The sequence below is a fragment of the Ranitomeya imitator genome, chromosome 4, assembly GCF_032444005.1.
Source record: "Ranitomeya imitator isolate aRanImi1 chromosome 4, aRanImi1.pri, whole genome shotgun sequence".
NCBI classification, from domain to species: Eukaryota; Metazoa; Chordata; class Amphibia; order Anura; family Dendrobatidae; genus Ranitomeya; species Ranitomeya imitator.
The window spans coordinates 102681484-102708174 of NC_091285.1; the positions used below are offsets into that span (position 1 = coordinate 102681484).

Genomic DNA, 26691 nt, shown 5'->3' on the forward strand with positions numbered 1-26691 from the left:
CCTTCAAACAAAGAATAACTGCTTACATTTTTGTACCAGGATTGGCATCAGGTCACCCAAAAGCAGTTTGAAAGACTGGTGGAAAGCACACCAAGATGCATGAAAGCTGTGAATAAAAATCATGGTTACTCCACAAAATATTGAATTCTGAACTCATCCTGAGTTAAAACATTAGTATTGTTGTTTCTAAATTATTTTGAAATTGTTTTTTCTTGCATTTTTTGAGGTCTGCAAGAAATTAAATATAAATATATATATATATATATATATATACACTGTATACTAGCTATTGAACCCGTTCTACGCCCGGGTGGCGAGCATTTATATTGGTATATGGTCTCCATCCTGGTATGTGCTGCTCCATCCTGCGTCCCCATCCTGTCATGTGCTGCACCCATCCTGCGTCCCCATCCTGTCATGTGCTGCACCCATCCTGCGTCCCCATCCTGTCATGTGCTGCTCCATCCTGCGTCCCCATCCTGTCATGTGCTGCACCCATCCTGCGTCCCCATCCTGTCATGTGCTGCACCCATCCTGCGTCCCCATCCTGTCATGTGCTGCACCCATCCTGCGTCCCCATCCTGTCATGTGCTGCACCCATCCTGCGTCCCCATCCTGTCATGTGCTGCACCCATCCTGCGTCCCCATCCTGTCATGTGCTGCACCCATCCTGCGTCCCCATCCTGTCATGTGCTGCACCCATCCTGCGACCCCATCCTGTCATGTGCTGCACCCATCCTGCGTCCCCATCCTGTCATGTGCTGCACCCATCCTGCGTCCCCATCCTGTCATGTGCTGCACCCATCCTGCGTCCCCATCCTGTCATGTGCTGCACCCATCCTGCGTCCCCATCCTGTCATGTGCTGCACCCATCCTGCGTCCCCATCCTGCGCCCCCATCCTGCGTCCCCATCCTGCGCCCCCATCCTGTCATGTGTTGCTCCCATCCTGCGCCCCCGTTCTGTCATGTGCTGCTCCCATCCTGCGCCCCCATTCTGTCATGTGCTGCTCCCATCCTGCGCCCCCATTCTGTCAGGTGCTGCCCTATTCTGTCATGTGCTGCTCCCATCCTGCGCCCCCATTCTGTCATGTGCTGCTCCCATCCTGCGCCCCCGTTCTGTCATGTGCTGCTCCCATCCTGCGCCCCCGTTCTGTCATGTGCTGCTCCCACACTGCTCCATTATGGTTTATGGCCTCATAAGATGCTCCATACTCTATGCCCCCGTACACTGCTCCATTATGGTTGATGGCCCCCTTAACATGCTCCATTCTATATGCCCCCGTACACTGCTCCATTATGGTTGATGGCCCCCTTAACATGCTCCATTCTATATGCCCCGTATGCTGCTGCTCCAATATAAAAAAAAACAAAAAAAAACATACTCACCTATGGTCGCTGGGCGCCGAGTGCTGGGGAGCCTGAGCAGGCGGGGACACCGGCGCGCTGTGGGGGTCAGGTGCCGGTATCGCCACCAGCTCAGGCCCCCCAGCACTTACTATATTCACCTGTCCCCGTTCCACCGCTGAGCGCCGCCATCTTCCTGGCTTCTCTGGCTGTGACTGGTCAGTCAGAGGGCGGTGCCGACGCGCATTAAGCTTCGACATCGCGCCCTCTGAACTGAAGGTCACAGGCCGAGAACCGGGAAGATGGCGGCGCTCAGCGGTGGAACGGAGGACAGGTGACTATGGCCGATACTCACCCTCCTGGCGGTCCCTGCTTCTCTGTTGGAGATCGCGGTGTGCGTTCAGTGTGAACGCATACCGCGATCTCCCGGGAGCGTCACTCTGTGGGGGCTAGACTGCGCCGACGCTTGCCCTTGCGCAGTCTATAAAGGCTTCGGACAGAGTGACGCTCCCAGCGTTATATTATAGATATATATACTGTATATATATATATATATATATATATATATATATATACACACTATATAATTGTCTAAGGGTCACTTCCGTCTGTCTGTCTGTCACAAATATTCATTGGTTGCGGCCTCTGTCTATCATGGAAATCCAAGTCGCTGATTGGTCGCGGCAAAACAGCTACGACCAATCAGCGACGGGCACAGTCCGGCGGAAAAATGGCCTTTCCTTACTCCCCGCAGTCAGTGCCCGGCGCCCGCTCCATACTCCCCTCCAGTCACCGCTCACACAGGGTTAATGCCGGCAGTAACAGACCGCTTTATGCCGCAGGTAACGCACTCCGTTAACGCTGCTATTAACCCTGTGTGTCCCCAACTTTTTACTATTGATGCTGCCAATGCGACATCAATAGTAAAAAGATCTAATGTTAAAAATAATAAAAAAAACAAAAACTTGCTATTCTCACCCTCTGTTGTCCGACGATGCGCTCGTGCCTGCCGCCAGCTTCCGGTCCCAGAGATGAATTGCCCAGAAGACTTAGCGGTCTCGCGAGACCACTAAGTCATTTGCGTTATTTCGCAATGCATCCTGGGAACGGAAGATGGCAGCAGCCAAGCGCGTATCGCTGGAGCTTCGCTGGATCCTAGGAGGTGAGTATATAACGATTTTTTATTTTAATTATTTTTCATTAACAGGGATATGGTGCCCACACTGCTAAATACTGCGTGGGCAGTATTATATACCTCGTGGCTGCTATATACTATATGGGCAGTGTGATATACTGCGGGAGCTGTGTGATATACTGCGGGGGCTGTGTGATATACTGCGGGGGCTGTGTGATGTACTGCAGGGGCTGTGTGATATACTGCGTGGGCTGTGTGATATACTGCGTGGTCTGTGTGATATACTGCGTCGCCTGTATTATATACTGCCTGGCTGCTATATACTGCGTGGGCTGTGTTATATAGTACGTGGGCTGTGTTATATACTGTTTGGGCTGTGTTATGTACTGCGTGGCCTGTATTAACACATCGGGTATTCTAGAATATGTATGTATGTATGTATGTATATAGCAGCCACATAGTATATTTCACAGGCTACGTAGTATTTGCTATATACTACATGGCTCCTATATACTACGTGGTCTGTGCTATATACTATGTGGCTGCTATATACATACATACATACATACATATTCTAGAAATCCCCAATGCATTAGAATCAGGCCACCATCTAGTCTATATATATAATTGTCTAAGGGTTTTTCCGTCTGTCTGTCTGTCTGTCTGTCTGTCCTGGAAATCCCGGCTCTCTGATTGGTCGAGGCCGCCAGGCCTCGACCAATCAGAGACCGGCACAGCATCGACGTAGAAATCCCGTGTCTCTGATTGGTTGAGGCCGCCAGGCCTCGACCAATCAGCAACGGGCACAGCGACGATGATGTCATAAAGGACGTAGAAATCCCACGTCTGATTGGTCGAGGCCACCAGGCCTCGACCAATCAGCAACAGGCACAGCGACGATGATGTCATAAAGGACGTAGACATCTCACGTTTCTGATTCAGCGACGGGCACAGTATCGACGTAGATGTCATAATGGTTGCCATGGCGACGATGATGTCATAAAGGTTGCCTCGACCAATCAGTGACCAATGCCTCGACCAATCATCTGGAATCATTATTGTCCATATACTACGGGGACATGCATATTCTAGAAAACCCGATGCGTTAGAATCGGGCCACAATCTAGTATATATATAATTGCCTAAGGGGACCTTGGGGCGGGATTTAAACACCGCTTCACTTTTTACTATTGATGCTGCCTATGGATCCGGGAGCTGACGGAAGGTGAGTATATAACTATTTTTTATTTTAATAGTTTTTTTAACAGGAATATTGTGCCCACATTGCTATATACTGTGTGGGCTGTGTTATATACTGCATGGGCTGTGTTATATACTGCGTGAGCTTTGTTATATACTGCATGGGCTGTGTTATATACTACATCGCTGTGCTATATACCACGTGCCTGTGCAATATACTACGTGGCTATGTTATATGCTGCGTGGGCTGTGCTATATACTATGTGACTGTGCTATATACTACGTAGGCTGTGCTGTATACTGCGTGGGTGCAGCGCCCTAGAGATCTGGTCGTTGCAGTAACGTCGCTCTGCCACTAAGGGGAGTGATGGTACATCTGATGGCACAAAAGGAGTTCTACTGACAAGGTATCACCAGCACACATTACACTTCACACTCCGGCCACTAGGGTGAGCAAAAGGCTTTATTTATTGGGCCGCTCCTCACACTTGTAAAACTAAGGGTTGGATAGGAAGTTAGTCAGAAGCTGACTGGGTTGGATTCAGGCAGCATCCCTTAGCCGGGGGTGCTGCAGGGAGAAGATTCAGGGGGTCTCTGTCAGGCATGGGAACCTGGCAGGTACCTAGCGACAAGAACAGAACGTTACGGAACCGCGCCTGCACACCCTGCGGCGGTATCCTAAGAAAGAGACACGAAGCGAAGGATATTGTGGAACAGTGAGAAACGAGATCAAGCACAAAGGAGAGCCAGTAGGAGTCGTGCCCCGAGAACGGCAACATCCTACTGAGGCGCCTAGCCGGTGGCCGGAACACCGAGGAAATAACTGACTATGCCTTACTTCAAACTCCGCAGGACAGTTAATTATAGGTTCGCTGTCTACCTTACATCACCTACGCAGACATAGGGGGCAGCGCGTGGAGAGGGGCATCTCTAGGGTCCCGGAAGAGCTCCGAGCCTTCCCGTCAAATGGGTGCGTCCTAGCCATAACATACCTGGGGGACGAGAAACTAGAAACATCTGGAACGAATTAGAAAGAACTAGAAAGAATGAGAACAGAAGTTGTGAGGACAATTCCGATGCTCAGCAGGGTAGCACTACAACACACAGGCGCTATTGGTAGGCAATGATTTCTGGATGTGCCATCGGACCGGCCGGTCTCAGACAGCCCTGTTAACAGTGCTCTGGATTGAGGATCCTGAAGTCATCAGTAAAGAGGTAAAGATACTGCAAACCTGTGTCCTCGTTATTGTCTGCACCTCACACCATCACCATCCACCTTACTGGGAAGCCCTGGGGACATACTTCACCTGTGGGAAGTTACACCATCTAGCTGCCATTACATCACCCCATTGGACCCCAAGCAGCGTCGGTCACCCTGACCGAACACCACAGGTGGCGTCACGAAACCTTGACAGACTTGTATCACCTTTCATTGGCAGGGTCACGGACCGGGTCCAGCCACCGTGACATCCCCAGAACTGAACCAGCAGAGGACCGGTACTGAGTAACCCGCGGCCCTGTGTCTGGGGGCGCTCCATGGGCTGTGTTATATACTGCGTGGGCTGTGTTATATACTGCGTGGGCTGTATTATATACTGCGTGGGCTGTGTCATATACTGCGTGGGCTGTGTTATATACTATGTGGCTGTGCATTCTAGAATACCCAATGTGTTAGAATCGGGCCACCATCTAGTGTATGTGTATGTATATATATATATATATATATATAATTATACACCCCAGTACAGTGACTGCAAACTTCACAATAACTAAACCAACTGGCTGCCCCCACTAATCGTTTGGACAGCATGAAGTAGGGGTTAAAACATAGATTTCAACAATGTTTCACATGCCAGGCTGTTTGCCATAATTTAAGCAAGGTGTATCCCATGCACCACTCCATGTTCCGTGAAGACTTGGTACAGCTCTTCCACTAAGTTGTAATAATTGCTCGTACTCCAAAAATCCAAGGTATCGGGTATCTTCCTTCAACAAAAATTGCACTTCCTTTCTTGGCTTGACAAAGGCCCTGCGTGGCCGAAACGTTGCAAATTTTACTGTGTGTGCACTGGTGTCAATAAAAATAATTTCTGTGGAAGTTACCAGGTGCCTTCGATTTTTGGAGGCTGTAGCCGTTTACTTAAAATGAAGGTTTTATCACATGGTGATTATCATTATCTGGACAGAATGGTGTGCATGCTAGTATGACTCTGCTCCCTCCTTTGATAAGCAGCTCAATGTCTGTAGACTATGTATATGGAGAGCCTGGTATAGGCGGGGTTAGCTTTCTCAGCTCAGCTGCATTGCTAAATCTAAAAACTCGAGTCAGAACTAATGCACCCAGGAAACTAAGTGATACATCATTGGATTCAGGGTCTCTGTGCCTACATGATGCTGATCTTAATGAAGTAGCAAAACAACTGGTGGCAGATTTCCTTTAAAATACAATTTTTATACGTCAAAAAATACTAAATAAATAAATCTTGGTCAAAGAAAAAAAACAGATAAGGAACTATTTAATTTAGGCAATCATTGATACCAGATATAAATGAGCACTAACAATGTGCTAAATACAAGCACTATGACTGGTCCAAACAGCCTTATACGCTTCCATTTCTTGAACTGATATATTAATTATTTTGTGCTCTGTCTGTATTTGTGTTTTTTTATTTTAATGATATCTAATAAAAATTACAAAGACTAGAAAAGATGTAAAAAGTTCTTAAATCATGCTATTACCTTTAGCTTGTACTCTTTACGGTTAAGGATTACTGCAGTTATTTGCTGGTCCATGAATAAAAGGATTGTGATCAAAATTGCTGGAATGCCAGACAAAAGGCATACCCACCATGGATTTCCTCCAAAAGGATATACAAACCAACCTCGATTTGGGTTGGTCGGCTTTAAAAACAAAGCAAAAAACTGTGTTAATCAATTATCAAAATTAATATTTTACATAATATGCATATACCCTATAAGACCACAAGACAGTCCTCTTAGATATCGATTTCACGTGTTTTAAAGGTTTATTCCCAGAATTGTAATGAATGGAGCAGAGTTGCACATGGTCGACATCCATTCGATTCGTTCTGGGATTGTCAGAGAAAGCTGAGAGCTTGGCTGTTCCTGGTTCGCCCTAGGAAAAGCAATAGAGGAAAGATCGAGCATATGCACCTCTGCTCCATTCAAGATGCTTGTGTTTTCAGACACTTATTCTCAGCATCACTGGAGGTCCTAATCATCAGATCCACAGTGATCAGTAAGTTATCCCTTATCGTTTGTATAGAAGATAATTTACAATTCTGTGAATAACACACTCATAGAAACCACCGGAGACTAGACGGAGGTGGACATGACTTGGGGATGGGTGGACTGAGATCTCCTGCAGCCTTTGTTTGTATTGCAGTGTAGATTTTAAACAAGAGTGTTGTTGCTTTAAGAGGAAGGAGTTTAGATGTTTGTGCCTGGTGTATTACTGTGAGGAGGGTGGGGCTTATATAGGGGAGGCAACTCTGGCTCTCCCTCTTTCTCTCACACGATGGACAGGAGGAAACATTACCCGCCCTCCCGCCCTGTTTATAATCTCTGTCCTTAAACTTTTTAATTATTGCTTGTATAATGATAAATGCTTTATTGTATTTTTTTTTATTTGTCATTGTATATCTTGTATCAGGTTCAATTGTATATTGGCTATAAAGAGTTATTATTTGCGGTAACCTTCTAGGCCCAAGGGAAGGGCAATCCTTCAGCCATGGTTCCCTGGAGGTTTCCTCCACAGGGGGTTTTTCCTCTCCTGAGTGCTGTAGGATGACTCTTTGTGAGTCGGGAGTTTGCCAAGTTTAGTCCCATTAATGCTTTTGCAGGGACTCCTAGTTTTTAAGTTTGCAAAAATGATTTAATTATTAAAAAAAAAAAAAAAGTGTCAAATGAGACTTGGAATTTATAACCCGTCACGGCTTTGCGGTTTAGGAGTCAGGTGGAAGTTGCAGACAAGTTAAGGTGGACTCATTTTAACTAATAGAGGATGTAAAACCTCATGGTGGTGAGCAGGCTCGGCTTTGGTGGCCAGCCTCAAGGACGTTGTAATGGTAACATCAATCAGGGGCGGGCACAGTGGTTAAGCACAGGAGTGAGGATAATAGGGTCATTGGTGCCCTGAAAGTTTACTGGCTCTGCTTGAATGGCAAGCCAGTGCGTGCCGCCCCCTTTATGGCTGTCTGTCCTGGTGCTGTATGTCAGACAGCTGGGGATATCGCAGTACTTGTGAATCCCAATGTACTAGCACTCCACCTGACTCCTACTGTGATTATTTAATCCTGTGATTTGAATAAAAGCTGTGGCCATTTTGACAACCAAAATAACGTTTTTTGTGTATTTATTTTAGTACCTAGGTTTACAGTAGTTATGGTGGTTTTAAGAAGGAGTGGGTTCCATCCCATATCCAAAAGTCATGCAATTAGTTGCATAAAACCAAGTGACCAGTCATATAAAGGCAAATATTAGCAGCAGAATGTGCAAATTGAAGAGCTTGGTGACTTGAAAAGTGATACTGTCATTGGATGCTATTTTTGCCCCAAAGTGACAAAGTTTGTGAAATTTCTGCTGTGCAAGATCTGCTCTAGTCAAAGCCTAAAAACTCCGACCATATAAACCCGCAGACCATGCTCATGTAGGCATAAACATTTCCTATATTCTGTAACATTACCTCAACAAGGTCCCAACCTGATCTGCAAAGAGACCTCAGCACAAAATCTGCATTGAAAGTTTCATGAAATGTGAAATGAACGCCATGATTGAGCACAGTGCACAAGCCCATGATCAAAATACAAGGTAGCACTGGAGTCTGAGTGCAGCGCCCCAGAGTCCTGGTCGTTGCAGTAATGTCGTTCTTCCACCAGCGGGAGCGATGTTACGTCTGATGGCACCAAAGGAGTTCACCCTGCCAGGTATCACAGCCAGACACACACTTCACACGCTGGCCACCAGGGGGAGCAAAAGGTTCTATCTATTAGGCCACTCCTCACATTTGGGTAAAACTGGGGGTTGGTTAGGAAGTTTGGGAGAAGGAGAAGGAGGAGAGTAGAGGAGAGGAGAGCTCCTGGCTGGGGACCGACGAGGAAAGGTCTCCAGGTCGAGCTGGCTGGGGTGATCCCTGGTCAGATCTAGACTGTAGTCTGAGGAGGAAGGAAAGAAGGACACGGAGCTGCGCCTGCAACCCATGCGGCAGCCTCCTAACAAAGGACACGAAAGGAAGTGTGCCATAGTGAGTGAGCACAGAAGTCATAGCAACAGGAGTGAAACAACAGCGGGAGACAAGCTAGAACCAGGCTGCCTCTCTCTGAGCGCAGATCCGGTGGCCGGAACACCGAGGGAGTAATAGACTCTACACTTTACTTCAGAGACCGGCAGGGCAGTCGATTCCAAGTTGGTTGTCCGACCTAAACACCTAAGCAGACAAGGTGGCAACGCAGAGGAGGGGCGTCTCTAGGGTCCCTATAAAATAGCCTCAGGCCACCACCGTCATACGGGTGATGTCCTATCGAACTGGGGGACAGAGAGAGAGAAGTAACAAGAGTGAGGACCTTATGGTAGCTAATGCAAGTAGGGACCTACTACCTTACTGTGCGCAAGGGGAAGGCTACTGATTTCCACCTGGATAAGGGGACTCTGGAATTGCCATCAGACCGGCCGGACCCTGCTACCCTGTCATCCGGCACTCTGGACTGTGGATGCTGAAGCCTTCAGTAAAGGTAAAGAGACTGCACCCATTGCGTCCTCGTTATTTGCTGCGCCTTACATCATCCACCATCACTATCTACACTTCTGGGAAGCCTTGGGGATATACGTCACCTGTGGGAAGGTATACCATCTAGCTGCCATTCCATCACCCTAGCGGACTCCTAAGCAGCGTCGGTCACACTAACTGAATACCACAGGTGGCGTCACGAACACTACCATTATCTACGAACTCTGCCTTTTATTGGGTGTCCCTCATAGGGCCACGGTCTGGGTCGGGCCACCATGACATCCCCGCTGAGGGAACTGAAGGACCCGGTACCGAGTATCCCATTGCCCTTACGTGGGGGCGATCCAAATCTTGGCATCACGAACAGGATCTACTTAAGCCTGAGAAATTGGGTCATGTGTGCCTTAGAACTGTGCCAGAATTGTATTTGAACTATGGATTGCTTAAAGGACTGTGTATTGCTATTTACCGTCAAAAATTCCCACCAAAACTGCTGCCATTACCGCGCCACAAGGAGTGTTGGAGAAGAAGAAGGGCGTGGAGTTGTGGGCGTGAATGAACTGAGAAGCGCGAACAACAATGGCCGCCCAGTCTAAATATTTCTGTATCCTGAGGACGTGTCCGTCAGCAGCCGAGGTCCGCCTCCTACTTCTCTTTGCTGAAGTGGGGCGTTGTGATCGTTTACCAACCCCAGAGACGAAGAGGTTTTGTACAAGAGATCGGGTCGGTGAGGGTCCATGTCACCCGGGAGGAGGTAGAGGCCTGCTTGTATGGAAAAGGTGGAGACCCCGTTCTGAAACTGGGAGACACATTAAACTACCGCCAGTACCAAAGGGGGAACGGCTGGTGGGCCCGGGATGTACAACGATGCACAGCTGTCGTGGCGGTCTCCAGGACCCTGGAAGAACTCGCCGCTGAGGCTGCCGCAGTAACCCTTACCGTCCCTGGCATCATTCACCGGACCACACAGACCTTTATAGCTGCGCACACCCTGGTTGTGCAGGGGGAACTGGCTCACGAAGAACACTTGGTGCCAGGAGTAGACTGGGATGTGAGTCTTCCTGAGCCACAGAGGCCTACCTGCCCGGTAAGGCCTAAGTGGAGGCCGCCAGAACTCAAGTAAACCTCAAAACCATGAAGCTGTACATAGTTAACTGTTTGTTTTCCCACTTTTTGCTGTTTTAAACCCGTTCAGGGTTAACAATTAAAGGGATCCCTTCGTTTACCCGGGATCCCTATTTGTTCCAGTTTGCACAAGTTATCATGGTTTAAAGAACTGCGGAATCATGAACTGAGCATGGTAAAAAACTGTTCCTGTATATAGTTTGCACCTTCTTAAAGGTGCTCTCTACTGGTTTTACAAGCAAGAAGACTTTGCGAAGAAACTGTTCCTGAGGACGACGTGAAAGTTTCTATAGTTACTATTTATACTACATAAATAGTAAGAAACTAAAAAATGATAGTGTTGGCCCCTTTAAAAACAGTCTGGGTGAAATGGTGGATGAGGATGAGGAAAAAGCCAAAATGCTAAATGACTTTTTTTCATCAGTATTTACACAAGAAAATCCCATGGCAGACAAAATGACTAGTGATAAAAATTCCCAATTAAATGTCACCTGCTTAACCCAGCAGGAAGTGCGGCGGCATCTAAAAATCACTAAAATTGACAAATCTCCGGGCCCGGATGGGATACACCCTCGAGTACTGCAGGAATTAAGTACAGTCATTGATAGACCATTATTTTTAATCTTTAAAGACTCCATAATAACAGGGTCTGTGCCACAGGACTGGCGTATAGCAAATGTGGTGCCAATATTCAAAAAGGGGACAAAAACTGAACTTGGAAATTATAGGCCAGTAAGCTTAACCTCTACTGTGGGTAAAATCCTGGAGGGCATTCTAAGGGATGCTATACTGGAGTATCTGAAGAGGAACAACCTCATGACCCAATATCAGCACGGGTTTACTAGGGACCGTTCATGTCAGACTAATTTGATCAGTTTCTATGAAGAGGTAAGTTCCGGATTGGACCAAGGGAACCCAGTGGATGTAGTGTATATGGACTTTTCAAAAGCTTTTGATACGGTGCCACACAAAAGGTTGATACATAAAATGAGAATAATGGGGATAGGGGAAAATATGTGCAAGTGGGTTGAGAGCTGGCTCAGGGATAGGAAACAAAGGGTGGTTATTAATGGAGCACACTCGGACTGGGTAGCGGTTAGCAGTGGGGTACCACAGGGGTCAGTATTGGGCCCTCTTCTTTTTAACATATTTATTAATGACCTTGTAGGGAGCATTCAGAGTAGAATTTCAATATTTGCAGATGACACTAAACTCTGCAGGGTAATCAATACAGAGGAGGACAATTTTATATTACAGGATGATTTATATAAACTTGAAGCTTGGGCTGATAAATGGCAAATGAGCTTTAATGGGGATAAATGTAAGGTCATGCACTTGGGTAGAAGTAATAAGATGTATAATTATGTGCTTAATTCTAAAACTCTGGGCAAAACCGTCAATGAAAAAGACCTGGGTGTATGGGTGGATGACAAACTCATATTCAGTGGCCAGTGTCAGGCAGCTGCTACAAAGGCAAATAAAATAATGGGATGCATTAAAAGAGGCATAGATGCTCATGAGGAGAATATAATTTTACCTCTATACAAGTCACTAGTTCGACCACACTTAGAATACTGTGCACAGTTCTGGTCTCCGGTGTATAAGAAAGACATAGCTGAACTGGAGCGGGTGCAGAGAAGAGCGACCAAGGTTATTAGAGGACTGGGGGGTCTGCAATACCAAGATAGGTTATTACACTTGGGACTATTTAGTTTGGAAAAACGAAGACTAAGGGGTGATCTTATTTTAATGTATAAATATATGAGGGGACAGTACAAAGACCTTTCTGATGATCTTTTTAATCATAAACCTGAAACAGGGACAAGGGGGCATCCTGTGCGTTTGGAGGAAAAAAGGTTTAAGCATAATGACAGACGCGGATTCTTTACTGTAAGAGCAGTGAGACTATGGAACTCTCTGCCGTATGATGTTGTAATGAGTGATTCATTACTTAAATTTAAGAGGGGACTGGATACCTTTCTGGAAATGTATAATGTTACAGGGTATATACACTAGATTCCTTGATAGGGCGTTGATCCAGGGAACTAGTCTGATTGCCGTATGTGGAGTCAGGAAGGAATTTTTTTCCCCAATGTGGAGCTTACTCTTTGCCACATGGGTTTTTTTTGCCTTCCTCTGGATCAGCATGTTAGGGCATGTTAGGTTAGGCTATGGGTTGAACTAGATGGACTTATAGTCTTCCTTCAACCTTAATAACTAAATGTAATAACTATATGTAATAGTTTTAAAGTTTATAACTGACTTGTTGATTGTTTGCACTACCTCAGAAAACACTAGTTTCCCTCTTAAAGGGAATGTTCGGTTGTTGCACCTTAATAATGTTTACATAGCTGATAATATGTATCTAGATAGTGATAGAAAGCTTGACGAAAGATGCAGTAGGTCCGTGGGGGTAGACAGATAGTCCTGCATGTGAAGAAAAATAAAGAAAATGTTAAATTGTACATTAAGGGTTAATGATAGTATACCCTTAGAGGGTAATTGCACTTAGTAGATAGAATACCTGTATGGGTAATTGTATGCCATAGTAAGTTAGTAATTGGTCTCTTTCTACTTTTGCCTTAAAGGGTAATATGCACAATGTAAATATGTTCATGTTTGCAACGTTCAAGTGTTCTCACCTCCCATAAAGGGAAGCACTGTTAAATTTATTTGTTTAAAAGCATTTCAAAATTTTGCATGTCTTTTGCTAACCTGTAATTGTTATGTTCTTTTCCCAGCCCAGGAGTGCTGGATTTAATGGGGGGAGGGGGGGGATGCAGCGTCCCAGAGTCCTGGTCATTGCAGTAATGTCGCTCTTCCACCAGGGAAAGCGATGTTACGTCTGATGGCACCAAAGGAGTTCACCCTGCCAGGTATCACAGCCACACACACACACTTCACACGCCGGCCACCAGGGGGAGAAAAAGGTTCTATCTATTAGGCCACTCCTCACATTTGGGTAAAACTGGGGGTTGGTTAGGAAGTTAGGGAGAAGGAGTAGGAGGAGAGAGAGGAGAGGAGAGCTCCTGGCTGGGGACCGACGAGGAAAGGTCTCCAGGTCGAGCTGGCTGGGGTGATCCCTGGTCAGATCCAGACTGTAGTCTGAGGAAAAAGAAGGACACGGAGCTGCGCCTGCAACCCATGCGGTAGCCTCCTAAGAAAGGACACGAAAGGAAGTGTGCCGTAGTGAGTGAGCACAGAAGTCATAGCAACAGGAGTGAAACAACAGCGGGAGACCAGCTAGAAGCAGGCTGCCTCCCTCTGAGCGCAGATCCGGTGGCCGGCAGGGCAGTCAATTCTAAGTTGGCTGTCCGACCTAAACACCTAAGCAGACAAGGTGGCAACGCGGAGGAGGGGTGTCTCTAGGGTCCCTATAAAATAGCCTCAGGCCACCACCGTCATACGGGTGATGTCCTATCCATCTGGGGGACTGAGAGAGAGAAGTAACAAGAGTGAGGACCTTATGGTAGCTAAAGCAAGTAGGGACCTACTACGTTACTGTGCGCATGGGAAAGGCTACTGATTTCCACCTGGATAAGGGGACTCTGGAATTGCCATCAGGCCGGCCGAACCCTGCTACCCTGTCATCCGGCACTCTGGACTGTGGATGCTGAAGCCTTCAGTAAAGGTAAAGAGACTGCACCCATTGCATCCTCATTATTTGCCGCGCCTTACATCATCCACCATCACCATCTACACTTCTGGGAAGCCCTGGGGATATACTTCACCTGTGGGAAGGTATACCATCTAGCTGCCATTCCATCACCCCAGCGGACCCCTAAGCAGCGTCGGTCACCCTGAGCGAATACCATAGGTGGCGTCACGAACACTACCGTTATCTACGAACTCTGCCTTTTATTGGGCGCCTCTCATAGGGCCACGGTCCGGGCCAGCCATCGTGACATCCCCGCTGAGGGAACTAAAGGACCCAGTACCGAGTATCCAATTGCCCTTACGTGGGGGCGATCCATGAGCAATTTGTTCAACAAACACAAAGACCACGTGCACACATTGGGCATTTTGTGACTTTTACATCAGTATTTGTAAGTGGAAACCAGGAGTGGAATAGTCAGGGGAAAGTATATTAGAAACATGTCACCACTTCTGCATTTTTCACCAAACCTGGTTTTGGCTTACAAATACTGAGGTAAAAAAAACTTACCAAATACTGTAGTGTTGTGAGGGGTTGACACACTCAGCTGCTTTCCCAGGTAGACACAGGAACCATTCTGGTAGAAGATCACCACCTGACTCTCATGTGCAGGTATTTAACTTCTCATGTGATTGTCTCATGACCTTAACGTCACACAGATCCTGTCAGGACTCTGCAGATGGAGATGCTGTGCAACTCCTTCCACCCACTCTAAGAACACCCATAAAACCAGCTCATAACATAGGTTCCTATTAACCCTCTCAGCACTTAGCATGCTGGAGACAAAAACACTCTGGTTTTACATCACTGACCGCAGTATGCGCAGTGATATGTATCTCCCTTCACATACTTTGCCAGTGACTCTGTCACAGTTTGTATGTGGTCTAATACACCTACTTTCCCACAAGCTTCTGACGAGCTTTTCATGCTGCAGATTTTTGGCACCATTTCTGCACCTACTATTTAAATTAGGTTAGTTGTGTTTTTTAACATGCGTTTTTAGTGCACTTTGTCACTGCCTTTTTTGTCCTTTTATGGTGTGTCATGCTGTAAATTACGTCGTTTTGATTTTGACACTTCTTGGTATTTGACTTTGTCAAAATTTATTGATATACTTTGGTGCAGAATAACTGAGTTTTTTCTGTGTTTCCGTTGCAGAAATGCACTAAAAACTTGTGTTCTTTACCTGCTGATTTTGCACATCTAATGCAAGTCTATAGGGAAAATCCGCACACCAGTTACTTATTCAAATAAGTAAAATTAGCTGTGTGTCCAATTTGATGCCAGTTTTTTTTTACCTAGGGCCAATTTGGGCCAGGCTAAAGTGACCTGAATTTGATAAGAGGCATCCCTATCTGTGTTTCTGCAGTGTGAGATCAGTAGCTCAAAGTCATCTAATCTTTTTGATAACGCCCTTCAGTTCTCATTTTGATGGCCATTTTTTTTGCCACATTTATCATTTTTGTAGCTGCTTTTAGGTATATTCATATCTGGGTAACTCTCTTTGTTGTATTTTATTATTATGATAATTATCTTTTTGGTATTAAACTTGTAAAAACTTGCTTCTTTGTATATAATATGCCACGTGATATGTTACGGTGTATTGTGTTGAGACTGAGGCTGCCATAACACTAGCAGTATTTGGTCAGTATTTTACATCAGTATTTGTAAGCCAAAACCAGGAGTGGAACAATTAGAGGAAAAGTATAATAGAAACATATGTACCACTTCTGTATTTATCACCCACTCCTGGTTTTGGATTACAAATACTGATGTAAAATACTGACCAAATACTGCTAGTGTGATGGCAGCCTGAGTATGTAGGGATTAGTACACAAGGTAGATAGGATAAGATGGTTGACTGTAGCTTAGGTAGTAACATTAGGGTAAGATAGAGCTAATATTCGGGACTAGTCCATAGCGATAGGTGCTTGGTGTTAGGGCAAGTGACTGCTTCCTGTTATTTGCAGTAGGAGTTTCAAGTGTAACGTAATGTACGGGTAGGGATACTGAGATCCTGAAGAGAAGTACTGATGAGACTTAGTGAGACGTTCTTGGATTGAACGTCGAGTCACATACCCCGATGCTTGCAACAAAGAAGGTAACGGACCTAAACAGGACTGAGCACAATGGACTAGTGGGGCACCCAAGTGTGACGGTTCTAGGGCATCAGTAAGGAAAGGAATAGGATGCAGATCTGCTGAGTGGGTAGAGAGTCGCTGATCAGGACTATAGTGTTGGAACTGGGTTGCAGCGACGTAGGATGAAACAGATAAGCTGCAGAGCCCTGGAGTAGAAGTACAGAGGAAGGATATTGTGTGAATTAAAATTCTTTATACCATGATGGAAATGTCCATAAGACTTTGGACCTGCTATACCTTGTACATAACCCTTAGCAAATTAACGCTCAGTAAAGACCCTATGTTGGAATGCCAGTATCCTTTATTAAACTGTTGTCAGGGCTTGTGCAGCTTATGAGCATCGATTGTAGATAGAAGCTACTGTGCATGTGCTACAGTCATTTTGTTGGACCAACAAGAAAATTTGGCTGCAGCAAAATGGCGTCGGCGCATGCTCAGTAGCTTCTCTCGGTAATCGAGAGATACTACTGCGCAGGCGGTATTTTGCAGGAGGTAATTTTTTTTTCAAAGCATACAATATTCACTGCAATATTTAAAATGGGAGGCGGGTCAGTGACCTGTCATTCAAGCCACAATAATGTGGATGAGGCCAGAGAGAACCGCATAAAGCACCGCCCACAGGCCACCCCGAAGCACGAGAAACTCATTAACTGAAAACTGAAAATATAGATTAAACAATAACCTCAAGAAGGATTTCATCAACCAAGGTATCAATTTAATCAGTGTAACAGCACCGACCTGACACTGTCTGTAGGTTACTGTGGACAATCCTGATGACAAGTTAAGTGTTAAAACACTTCCTGAAAGTGGTTTTGAGCATTTTAAGGGGTGCAGTCAATCGTTCACTTAAAGTCAAATCAAATGTGATTTTGCCCCTAAAAAATGGTTTTGTGAATTTTATGGAAAAATAAGAAATTTCTGATCAACTTTTAACTTTATAGCAAATAAAAATTATGTTTAAAAAATGATGCAGATGTAAATTATACATGCAAGAAATGTTATTTATTAACTATTTTGTGTGACATAACTTTGGTTGAAGGGCATAAAAATTAAACGTTTGAAATTTTCAAGATTTCGGGCATTTTCACAAATAAACGCAAGTCATACTGAACTAATTTTTACCACAATCATGAAGTATAATATGTGTTAGGCGTCGAGTTCCTGCTGCTGCACAGGGGGAATCTCGAGCCATATCCGCTGCGGTCTCTCATTCTTCTCCAGCCGCAGTGGAGCCTGCTCAGCAGAGATGTCGGTCCCAGTGCCTGGCCAAGACAGATACTGCATGTTTGGTTATGGCTGCCTTTCCAGGTTTAGCCATTATAACTAGTGCTGTTCGGGGGCGAGCAGGAGCTCCTGGGACTAAGTCCTGCTTTTCCCCTCCTGAGCATGCCCAGGGGAAGACCTCTCATTGGAGGTCAGGGGTCACATGCTCAGGTCCTGTAGCAGCTCCTATTGGTCCACTAGGAAGGTCCTGAACTGCTACAGCTATAAGGTTTGCATGGTCACACGGCCATGCGCTAGTATCATTTGTGTTTGTCAGTTGCCAGTGGATACTCTGCCATACTGTATATAAGTGGTGTGAGTCTGTTTAGCCTTGGGGCTGTACACTCAGGCAGGCAGTTAGAGTCAGTGGGGGCAATTAGCCTTAGCTTAGCATCTGGTTCATTCATGTGTGCGGTTAGCAGAGAAGAGTTCCAGAGCAAGCACAACTTTTAGTTAGGGTTTTAGTCTGTGAGGCAACAGAACTCGCTTTCATTTCACACGGGGTGAAGTTTAACCCACGTGTGAGCTCAGTGTCCTTCCGCCATTACTTGCAGCAGGAATCTCTTCACGGTGGACTCCGGGCTGCAAACGCACCTCGTATCTATCACCCTATTACTTGGTGCGTTCCGCTAGCCCTAACAGTATACTAGCGCTAGGGTCTGGCTAGTAATGGCGGACGAACAGCAACTGCTGCAGTACATCCAGCAGTGGAGTGCAGCACAACCTCAGCTGTGGTTGTTTCCGCCGTAGCTGTTCAGGCTGCTAACATGGCTGCAGCAAGTTTGTCCACTGCCACTCCTGTGCTGACCTTATCTCGCCTCCCGCTGCCAGATAAATACTCTGGTGATAGTGCATCTTGTAGGGGTTTCATGAGCCTGTGCGCAATACACCTCGAGTTCCTGGCTGTACATTTTCCCACAGAGCAGTCAAAGGTGGGATTCATTATATCTCTTCTGTCGGACAGGACGTTGGGGTGGGCTACGCCACTGTGGGAGTGTGGTGATCATGTGGTGCAGAGTGCTCCGATGTTCTTGATCTTGAGCAATCTGAAACAGGTCTTTTTGGGACCTCGAGTCACCCATGATACGGCACTACAACTGTTGGATTTGACTCAGGGCTCGTCCATGGTCAGCCATTTTGCCGTCCACTTCCGGACGTTAGCATCTGAGCTGGAGTGGTCAGATAAAGCCCTCATCCCTGTATTTTGGAGGGGGCTGGCTGACCATGAGATGGACACTTTGGCCACTAGGGAGATTCCGCCACACTGGAGGAGCTAATGGCTGTATCCACTCACATTGATCTCCGTTTTAATGAGCGGAGGTTAGAGCGAGCCCAGTGTAGGCAGAGGTTTCAGCTGGCTCCCACCTTAGGCAATCCTTTGGAATATCCAGTCAGTATCTAGTGGTAGTAGGTGGAGGTATACTAGACACGGCGACGGTTGCCTCCAAACTGTCCTTTAAGGGGACAATTACCATAGGCTCATCCACTCATTCAGTAAAGCTTTGTGTGGATTCCGGGGAGGAGGGCAATTTTATGTCATCTGCCTTCGCCCAACGACACGCAATACCCCTGGTGATGCTCGTCAAACCAGTGACCATACGAGTGGTGAATGGGTTGACACTGCCCTCACAGATAACACACCAAACCATCCCATTTACACTATCTATGTCACCATCTCATCTGGAGATTATATCTCTGCTCCTCATTCCTGAGGGAATTCATGAGGTCCTGTTAGGGATACCTTGGGTACGGTACCACTCCCTTCATATTGAGTTGTCCACAGGCAGAATTTTGGGATGGAGTGAATCTTGTGGGGGTAGATGTCAGAGGGAATGCGTTCAGGTTGCTACTACTGAGGTACCCACAGAACTATCCTCACTCCCCAAGAAATATTGGCCCTATGCGGACGTGTTCTCCAAAAGGGCTGCGGAGAAGCTTCCGCCTCACCGCCCCTATGACTGTCCTATTGATCTCTTGCCTGGTGCTGAGCCTCCCCGGGGTCGAGTCTACCCATTGTCTCTCCCGGAGACGGAGGCAATGTCTCAGTATATCCAGGAGAATCTGGCAAGAGGATTCATTAGGAAGTCAGTGTCACCTGCAGGGGCTGGGTTCTTCTTCGTGCAGAAGAAGAACGGAGAATTACGTCCATGCATAGATTACAGGGATCTTAACGCCATCACCGTTAAGAACAAGTACCCATTGCCCCTGATATCTGAGCTTTTTAATAGGCTTTGCAGAGCAAGGGTGTTTACTAAACTAGATCTGCGAGGTGCTTACAACCTGATTAGCATCCGTGAGGGGGACGAATGGAAGACAGCTTTTAACACCAGGGATGGGCACTATGAATACCTGGTGATGCCCTTCGGGCTCTGTAATGCCCCAGCCGTTTTCCAAGGCTTTGTGAACGATATCTTCCGGGATATGCTCTCCACCTTGGTTGCAGTCTACCTGGATGATATTCTCATCTACTCTCCAGACATAGACTCCCACTGGAGAGATGTTTGCAAAGTCTTCGACCTCCTACGGGCAAATTCCCTCTATGCCAAGTTGGAGAAGTGTGTGTTTGAGTTGGAGTCTTTGCCTTTCCTGGGCTACATCATCTCAGCCCAAGGATTGGCTATGGATCCTGTAATGTATAAGAATTAGATCTGTCTCTTTAAGAAAGCGAGGGCGGGAGTTGAGAGGAGTTTCAGTTTCAGTTCTGGCCTGAGGAGGAAATCTTATGCTGCTGTTATGCTGTGTGCTGGAGGAAGAAGAGGAGAATAAAATACAGTTAAAGCTTACTCTCTCTTAAATTCCTTACACCGTGTGGACATTACAACTGGCGACGAGGATGGGATTGATTCACCTGCTACTGTGAGTACTGACCCCTGCTTTACTGCTTCACACGCCAGCACCACTAAGAGACTCCATCATGGCTGAATACTTGCACATGTTCCCACAGTTTGATATGTGTTATGTAGGCAATCCAGTGACACAGTGTGCCAGCAATCAGAGCACATACAGTGATCTGACAATAACCCAAAAACAATAGAACGAGCTCTGAGACGTGGAATCTCTGTAGACCGCAATACCTGAACCTAACCTAAACACAACTAAAGGCAGCTGTGGATTGCGCCTGACACTACCTATGCAACTCGGCACAGCCTGAGGAGCTGACTAGCCTGAAGATAGAAAAACAAGCCTGACTTGCCTCAGAGAAATACCCCAAAGGAAAAGGCAGCCCCCCACATATAATGACTGTTAGCAAGATGAAAAGACAAACGTAGGGATGAAATAGATTCAGCAAAGTGAGGCCCGATATTCTAGATAGAGCGAGGATAGCAAAGAGAACTTTGCAGTCTACAAAAAACCCTAAAGCAAAAAACCACGCAAAGGGGGCAAAAAGACCCACCGTGCCGAACTAACGGCACGGCGGTACACCCTTTGCGTCTCAGAGCTTCCAGCAAAACGAAATGACAAGCTGGACAGAAAAAGTAGCAACAAAAGCAAAAAGCACTTATCTAAGCAGAGCAGCAGGCCACAGGAAAGATCCAGAAACTCAGATCCAACACTGGAACATTGACAAGGAGCAAGGAAGACAGAATCAGGTGGAGTTAAATAACAAAGCAGCCAACGAGCTCACCAGAACACCTGAGAGAGGAAGCTCAGAAGCTGCAGTACCACTTGTGACCACAGGAGTGAATTCAGCCACAGAATTCACAACAGTACCCCCCCCTTGAGGAGGGGTCACCGAACCCTCACCAGAGCCCCCAGGCCGACCAGGATGAGCCACATGAAAGGCACGAACAAGATCTGGAGCATGGACATCAGAGGCAAAAACCCAGGAATTATCTTCCTGAGCATAACCCTTCCATTTAACCAGATACTGGAGTTTCCGTCTAGAAACACGAGAATCCAAAATTTTCTCCACAATATACTCCAATTCCCCCTCCACCAAAACCGGGGCAGGAGGCTCAACAGATGGAACCATAGGTGCCACGTATCTCCGCAACAACGACCTATGGAATACATTATGTATGGAAAAGGAGTCTGGGAGGGTCAGACGAAAAGACACAGGATTGAGAATCTCAGAAATCCTATACGGACCAATAAAACGAGGTTTAAATTTAGGAGAGGAAACCTTCATAGGAATATGACGAGAAGATAACCAAACCAGATCCCCAACACGAAGTCGGGGACCCACACGGCGTCTGCGATTAGCGAAAAGTTGAGCCTTCTCCTGGGACAAGGTCAAATTGTCCACTACCTGAGTCCAGATCTGCTGCAACCTGTCCACCACAGAATCCACACCAGGACAGTCCGAAGACTCAACCTGTCCTGAAGAGAAACGAGGATGGAACCCAGAATTGCAGAAAAATGGAGAGACCAAGGTAGCCGAGCTGGCCCGATTATTAAGGGCGAACTCAGCCAACGGCAAAAAGGACACCCAATCATCCTGGTCTGCAGAAACAAAACATCTCAGATATGTTTCCAAGGTCTGATTGGTTCGTTCGATTTGGCCATTAGTCTGAGGATGGAAAGCCGAGGAAAAAGATAGGTCAATGCCCATCCTACCACAAAAGGCTCGCCAAAACCTTGAAACAAGCTGGGAACCTCTGTCAGAAACAATATTCTCAGGAATGCCATGCAATCGAACCACATGCTGGAAGAACAGAGGCACCAAATCAGAGGAGGAAGGCAATTTAACCAAGGGCACCAGATGGACCATTTTAGAAAAGCGATCACAGACCACCCAAATGACTGACATCTTTTGAGAAACGGGAAGGTCAGAAATGAAATCCATCGAAATATGTGTCCAAGGCCTCTTTGGGACCGGCAAGGGCAAAAGCAACCCACTGGCACGTGAACAGCAGGGCTTAGCCCTAGCACAAATCCCACAGGACTGCACAAAAGTACGTACATCCCGTGACAGAGATGGCCACCAGAAGGATCTAGCCACTAACTCTCTGGTACCAAAGATTCCAGGATGACCAGCCAACACCGAACAATGAAGTTCAGAGATAACTTTACTAGTCCACCTATCAGGGACGAACAGTTTCTCCGCCGGACAACGATCAGGTTTATTTGCCTGAAATTTTTGCAACACTCGCCGCAAATCAGGGGAGATGGCAGACACAATGACTCCTTCCTTGAGGATACTCGCCGGCTCAGATGAACCCGGAGAGTCGGGCACAAAACTCCTAGACAGAGCATCCGCCTTCACATTTTTAGAGCCCGGAAGGTACGAAATCACAAAATCGAAGCGGGCAAAAAATAACGACCAACGGGCCTGTCTAGGATTCAAGCGCTTGACAGACTCGAGATAAGTAAGGTTCTTATGATCAGTCAATACCACCACGCGATGCTTAGCTCCTTCAAGCCAATGACGCCATTCCTCGAATGCCCACTTCATGGCCAGCAACTCTCGGTTGCCCACATCATAATTACGCTCAGCAGCCGAAAACTTCCTGGAAAAGAAAGCACATGGTTTCAGCACTGAGCAACCAGAACCTCTCTGTGACAAAACCGCCCCTGCTCCAATCTCAGAAGCATCAACCTCGACCTGGAACGGAAGAGAAACATCTGGTTGACACAACACAGGGGCAGAACAAAAACGATGCTTCAACTCCTGAAAAGCTTCCACAGCAGCAGAAGACCAATTAACCAAATCAGCACCCTTCTTGGTCAAATCGGTCAATGGTTTGGCAATGCTAGAAAAATTACAGATGAAGCGACGATAAAAATTAGCAAAGCCCAGGAATTTTTGCAGACTTTTCAGAGATGTCGGCTGAGTCCAATCCTGGATGGCTTGGACCTTAACCGGATCCATCTCGATAGTAGAAGGGGAAAAGATGAACCCCAAAAATGAAACTTTCTGCACACCGAAGAGACACTTTGATCCCTTCACAAACAAAGAATTAGCACGCAGGACCTGGAAAACCATTCTGACCTGCTTCACATGAGAGTCCCAATCATTTGAGAAGATCAAAATGTCATCCAAGTAAACAATCAGGAATTTATCCAGATACTCACGGAAGATGTCCTGCATAAAAGACTGAAACACAGATGGAGCATTGGCAAGTCCGAACGGCATCACTAGATACTCAAAATGACCCTCGGGCGTATTAAATGCAGTTTTCCATTCATCTCCTTGCCTGATTCTCACCAGATTATACGCACCACGAAGATCTATCTTAGTGAACCAACTAGCCCCCTTAATCCGAGCAAACAAGTCAGATAACAATGGCAAGGGATACTGAAATTTCACAGTGATCTTATTAAGAAGGCGGTAATCAATACACGGTCTCAGCGAACCATCCTTCTTGGCTACAAAAAAGAACCCTGCTCCCAGTGGTGATGACGATGGGCGAATATGTCCCTTCTCCAGGGATTCCTTCACATAACTGCGCATAGCGGTGTGTTCAGGCATGGATAAATTAAATAATCGACCTTTAGGGAATTTACTACCAGGAATCAAATTGATAGCACAATCACAATCCCTATGCGGAGGTAGGGCATCGGACTTGGGCTCTTCAAATACATCCTGATAATCAGACAAGAACTCTGGGACCTCAGAAGGAGTGGATGACGAAATAGACAAAAATGGAACATCACCATGTACCCCCTGACAACCCCAGCTGGATACCGACATAGAGTTCCAATCCAATACTGGATTATGGTTTTGCAGCCATGGCAACCCCAACACGACCACATCATGCAGATTATGTAGCACCAGAAAGCGAATAACTTCCTGATGTGCAGGAGCCATGCACATGGTCAGCTGGGTCCAGTAATGAGGTTTATTCTAGGCCAAAGGTGTAGCATCAATTCCTCTCAACGGAATAGGACACCGCAAAGGCTCCAAGAAAAACCCCCAGCGTTTAGCATAATCCAAATCCATCAGATTCAGGGCAGCGCCTGAATCCACAAACGCCATGACAGAATACGATGACAAAGAGCATATCAAGGTAATGGACAGAAGGAATTTGGATTGTACAGTACCAATGGTGGCAGACCTATCGAACCGCTTAGTGCGCTTAGGACAATCAGAAATAGCATGAGTGGAATCACCACAGTAGAAACACAGACCATTCAGACGTCTGTGTTCTTGCCGTTCAACTCTGGTCATAGTCCTATCGCACTGCATAGGCTCAGGTTTAATCTTAGACAATACCGCCAAATGGTGCCCAGATTTACGCTCGCGCAAGCGTCGACCGATCTGAATGGCCAAAGACATAGACTCATTCAAACCAGCAGGCATAGGAAAACCCACCATGACATCCTTAAGAGCCTCAGAGAGACCCTTTCTGAACAAAGCTGCCAGCGCAGATTCATTCCACAGAGTGAGTACTGACCACTTCCTAAATTTCTGACAATATACTTCTATATCATCCTGACCCTGGCACAAAGCCAGCAAATTTTTCTCAGCCTGATCCACTGAATTAGGCTCATCGTAAAGTAATCCGAGCGCCAGGAAAAACGCATTGACATTACTCAACACAGGGTCTCCTGGCGCAAGAGAAAATGCCCAGTCCTGAGGGTCGCCGCGCAAAAAAGAAATAATAATCAAAACCTGTTGAATAGGATTACCAGAAGAATGAGGTTTCAAGGCCAGAAATAGCTTACAATTATTTTTGAAATTAAGAAACTTAGTTCTATCACCAAAAAACAAATCAGGAATAGGAATTCTTGGTTCTAACTTAGATTTCTGATCAATAGTATCTTGAATCCTTTGTACATGTGTAACGAGATTATCCATTGAAGAGCACAGACGCTGAATATCCATGTCCACACCTGTGTCCTGAAACACCCAAATGTCTAGGGGAAAAAAAAGACTGAACACAGAGCTGAGAAAAAAAAATGATGTCAGAACTTCTTTTTTCCCTCTATTGAGAATCATTAGATTGGCTCCTTGTACTGTTATGTAGGCAATCCAGTGACACAGTGTGCCAGCAATCAGAGCACATACAGTGATCTGACAATAACCCAAAAACAATAGAACGAGCTCTGAGACGTGGAATCTCTGTAGACCGCAATACCTGAACCTAACCTAAACACAACTAAAGGCAGCTGTGGATTGCGCCTGACACTACCTATGCAACTCGGCACAGCCTGAGGAGCTGACTAGCCTGAAGATAGAAAAACAAGCCTGACTTGCCTCAGAGAAATACCCCAAAGGAAAAGGCAGCCCCCCACATATAATGACTGATAGCAAGATGAAAAGACAAACGTAGGGATGAAATAGATTCAGCAAAGTGAGGCCCGATATTCTAGACAGAGCGAGGATAGCAAAGAGAACTTTGCAGTCTACAAAAAACCCTAAAGCAAAAAACCACGCAAAGGGGGCAAAAAGACCCACCGTGCCGAACTAACGGCACGGCGGTACACCCTTTGCGTCTCAGAGCTTCCAGCAAAACGAAATGACAAGCTGGACAGAAAAAGTAGCAACAAAAGCAAAAAGCACTTATCTAAGCAGAGCAGCAGGCCACAGGAAAGATCCAGAAGCTCAGATCCAACACTGGAACATTGACAAGGAGCAAGGAAGACAGAATCAGGTGGAGTTAAATAACAAAGCAGCCAACGAGCTCACCAGAACACCTGAGAGAGGAAGCTCAGAAGCTGCAGTACCACTTGTGACCACAGGAGTGAATTCAGCCACAGAATTCACAACAGATATGACTGATGTCACTAATTTCTCTCATAACTGGAGAAAATGGTTAAATCGATTTGAGAATTTCCTGGAAGCAATAGATATAAGAGAGGAGAACAGAAAAAAAGCCGTGTTCCTGCATTGTGCGGGCACAGGAGTCTATGACACATACAGCACATTACCAGCAGCGGAGACAGACATGTACAGCAAATGCTCCAAAGCTCTCACTGACTACTTCAACCCTAAACAAAACATCAGATATGAAAGATACAAGTTCAGGATTGCTAAGCAGCTTCCAGAAGAATCCATAGACACCTATGTCACCCGGCTAAAAGAACTAGCACATGGGTGTGCATTTACTGACGTAGATGATGAAATCCTAACTCAAGTAATTGTCACCTGCTCGTCTAATACCATAAGGCGTGAAGCTCTGCAGCAGGATCTCTCTCT

At 46.2% G+C, this 26691-nt stretch overlaps 1 protein-coding gene across 2 annotated transcripts in view; it reads right to left on the minus strand.

The window, feature by feature from the left end:
• SLC4A9 (solute carrier family 4 member 9) overlaps positions 1–26691 on the minus strand; it is an 859184-nt gene that overhangs the window by 220470 nt on the left and 612023 nt on the right. The window contains exon 15 of one of the 2 annotated variants that reach the window (XM_069763883.1): positions 6419–6580. The exons of the other annotated variant lie outside the window; for it this stretch is intronic. Within the exon in view, the coding sequence (XP_069619984.1) occupies positions 6419–6580 (162 nt within the window). The remainder of the gene's footprint in view (positions 1–6418; positions 6581–26691) is intronic. 2 annotated transcript variants of the gene reach the window in all.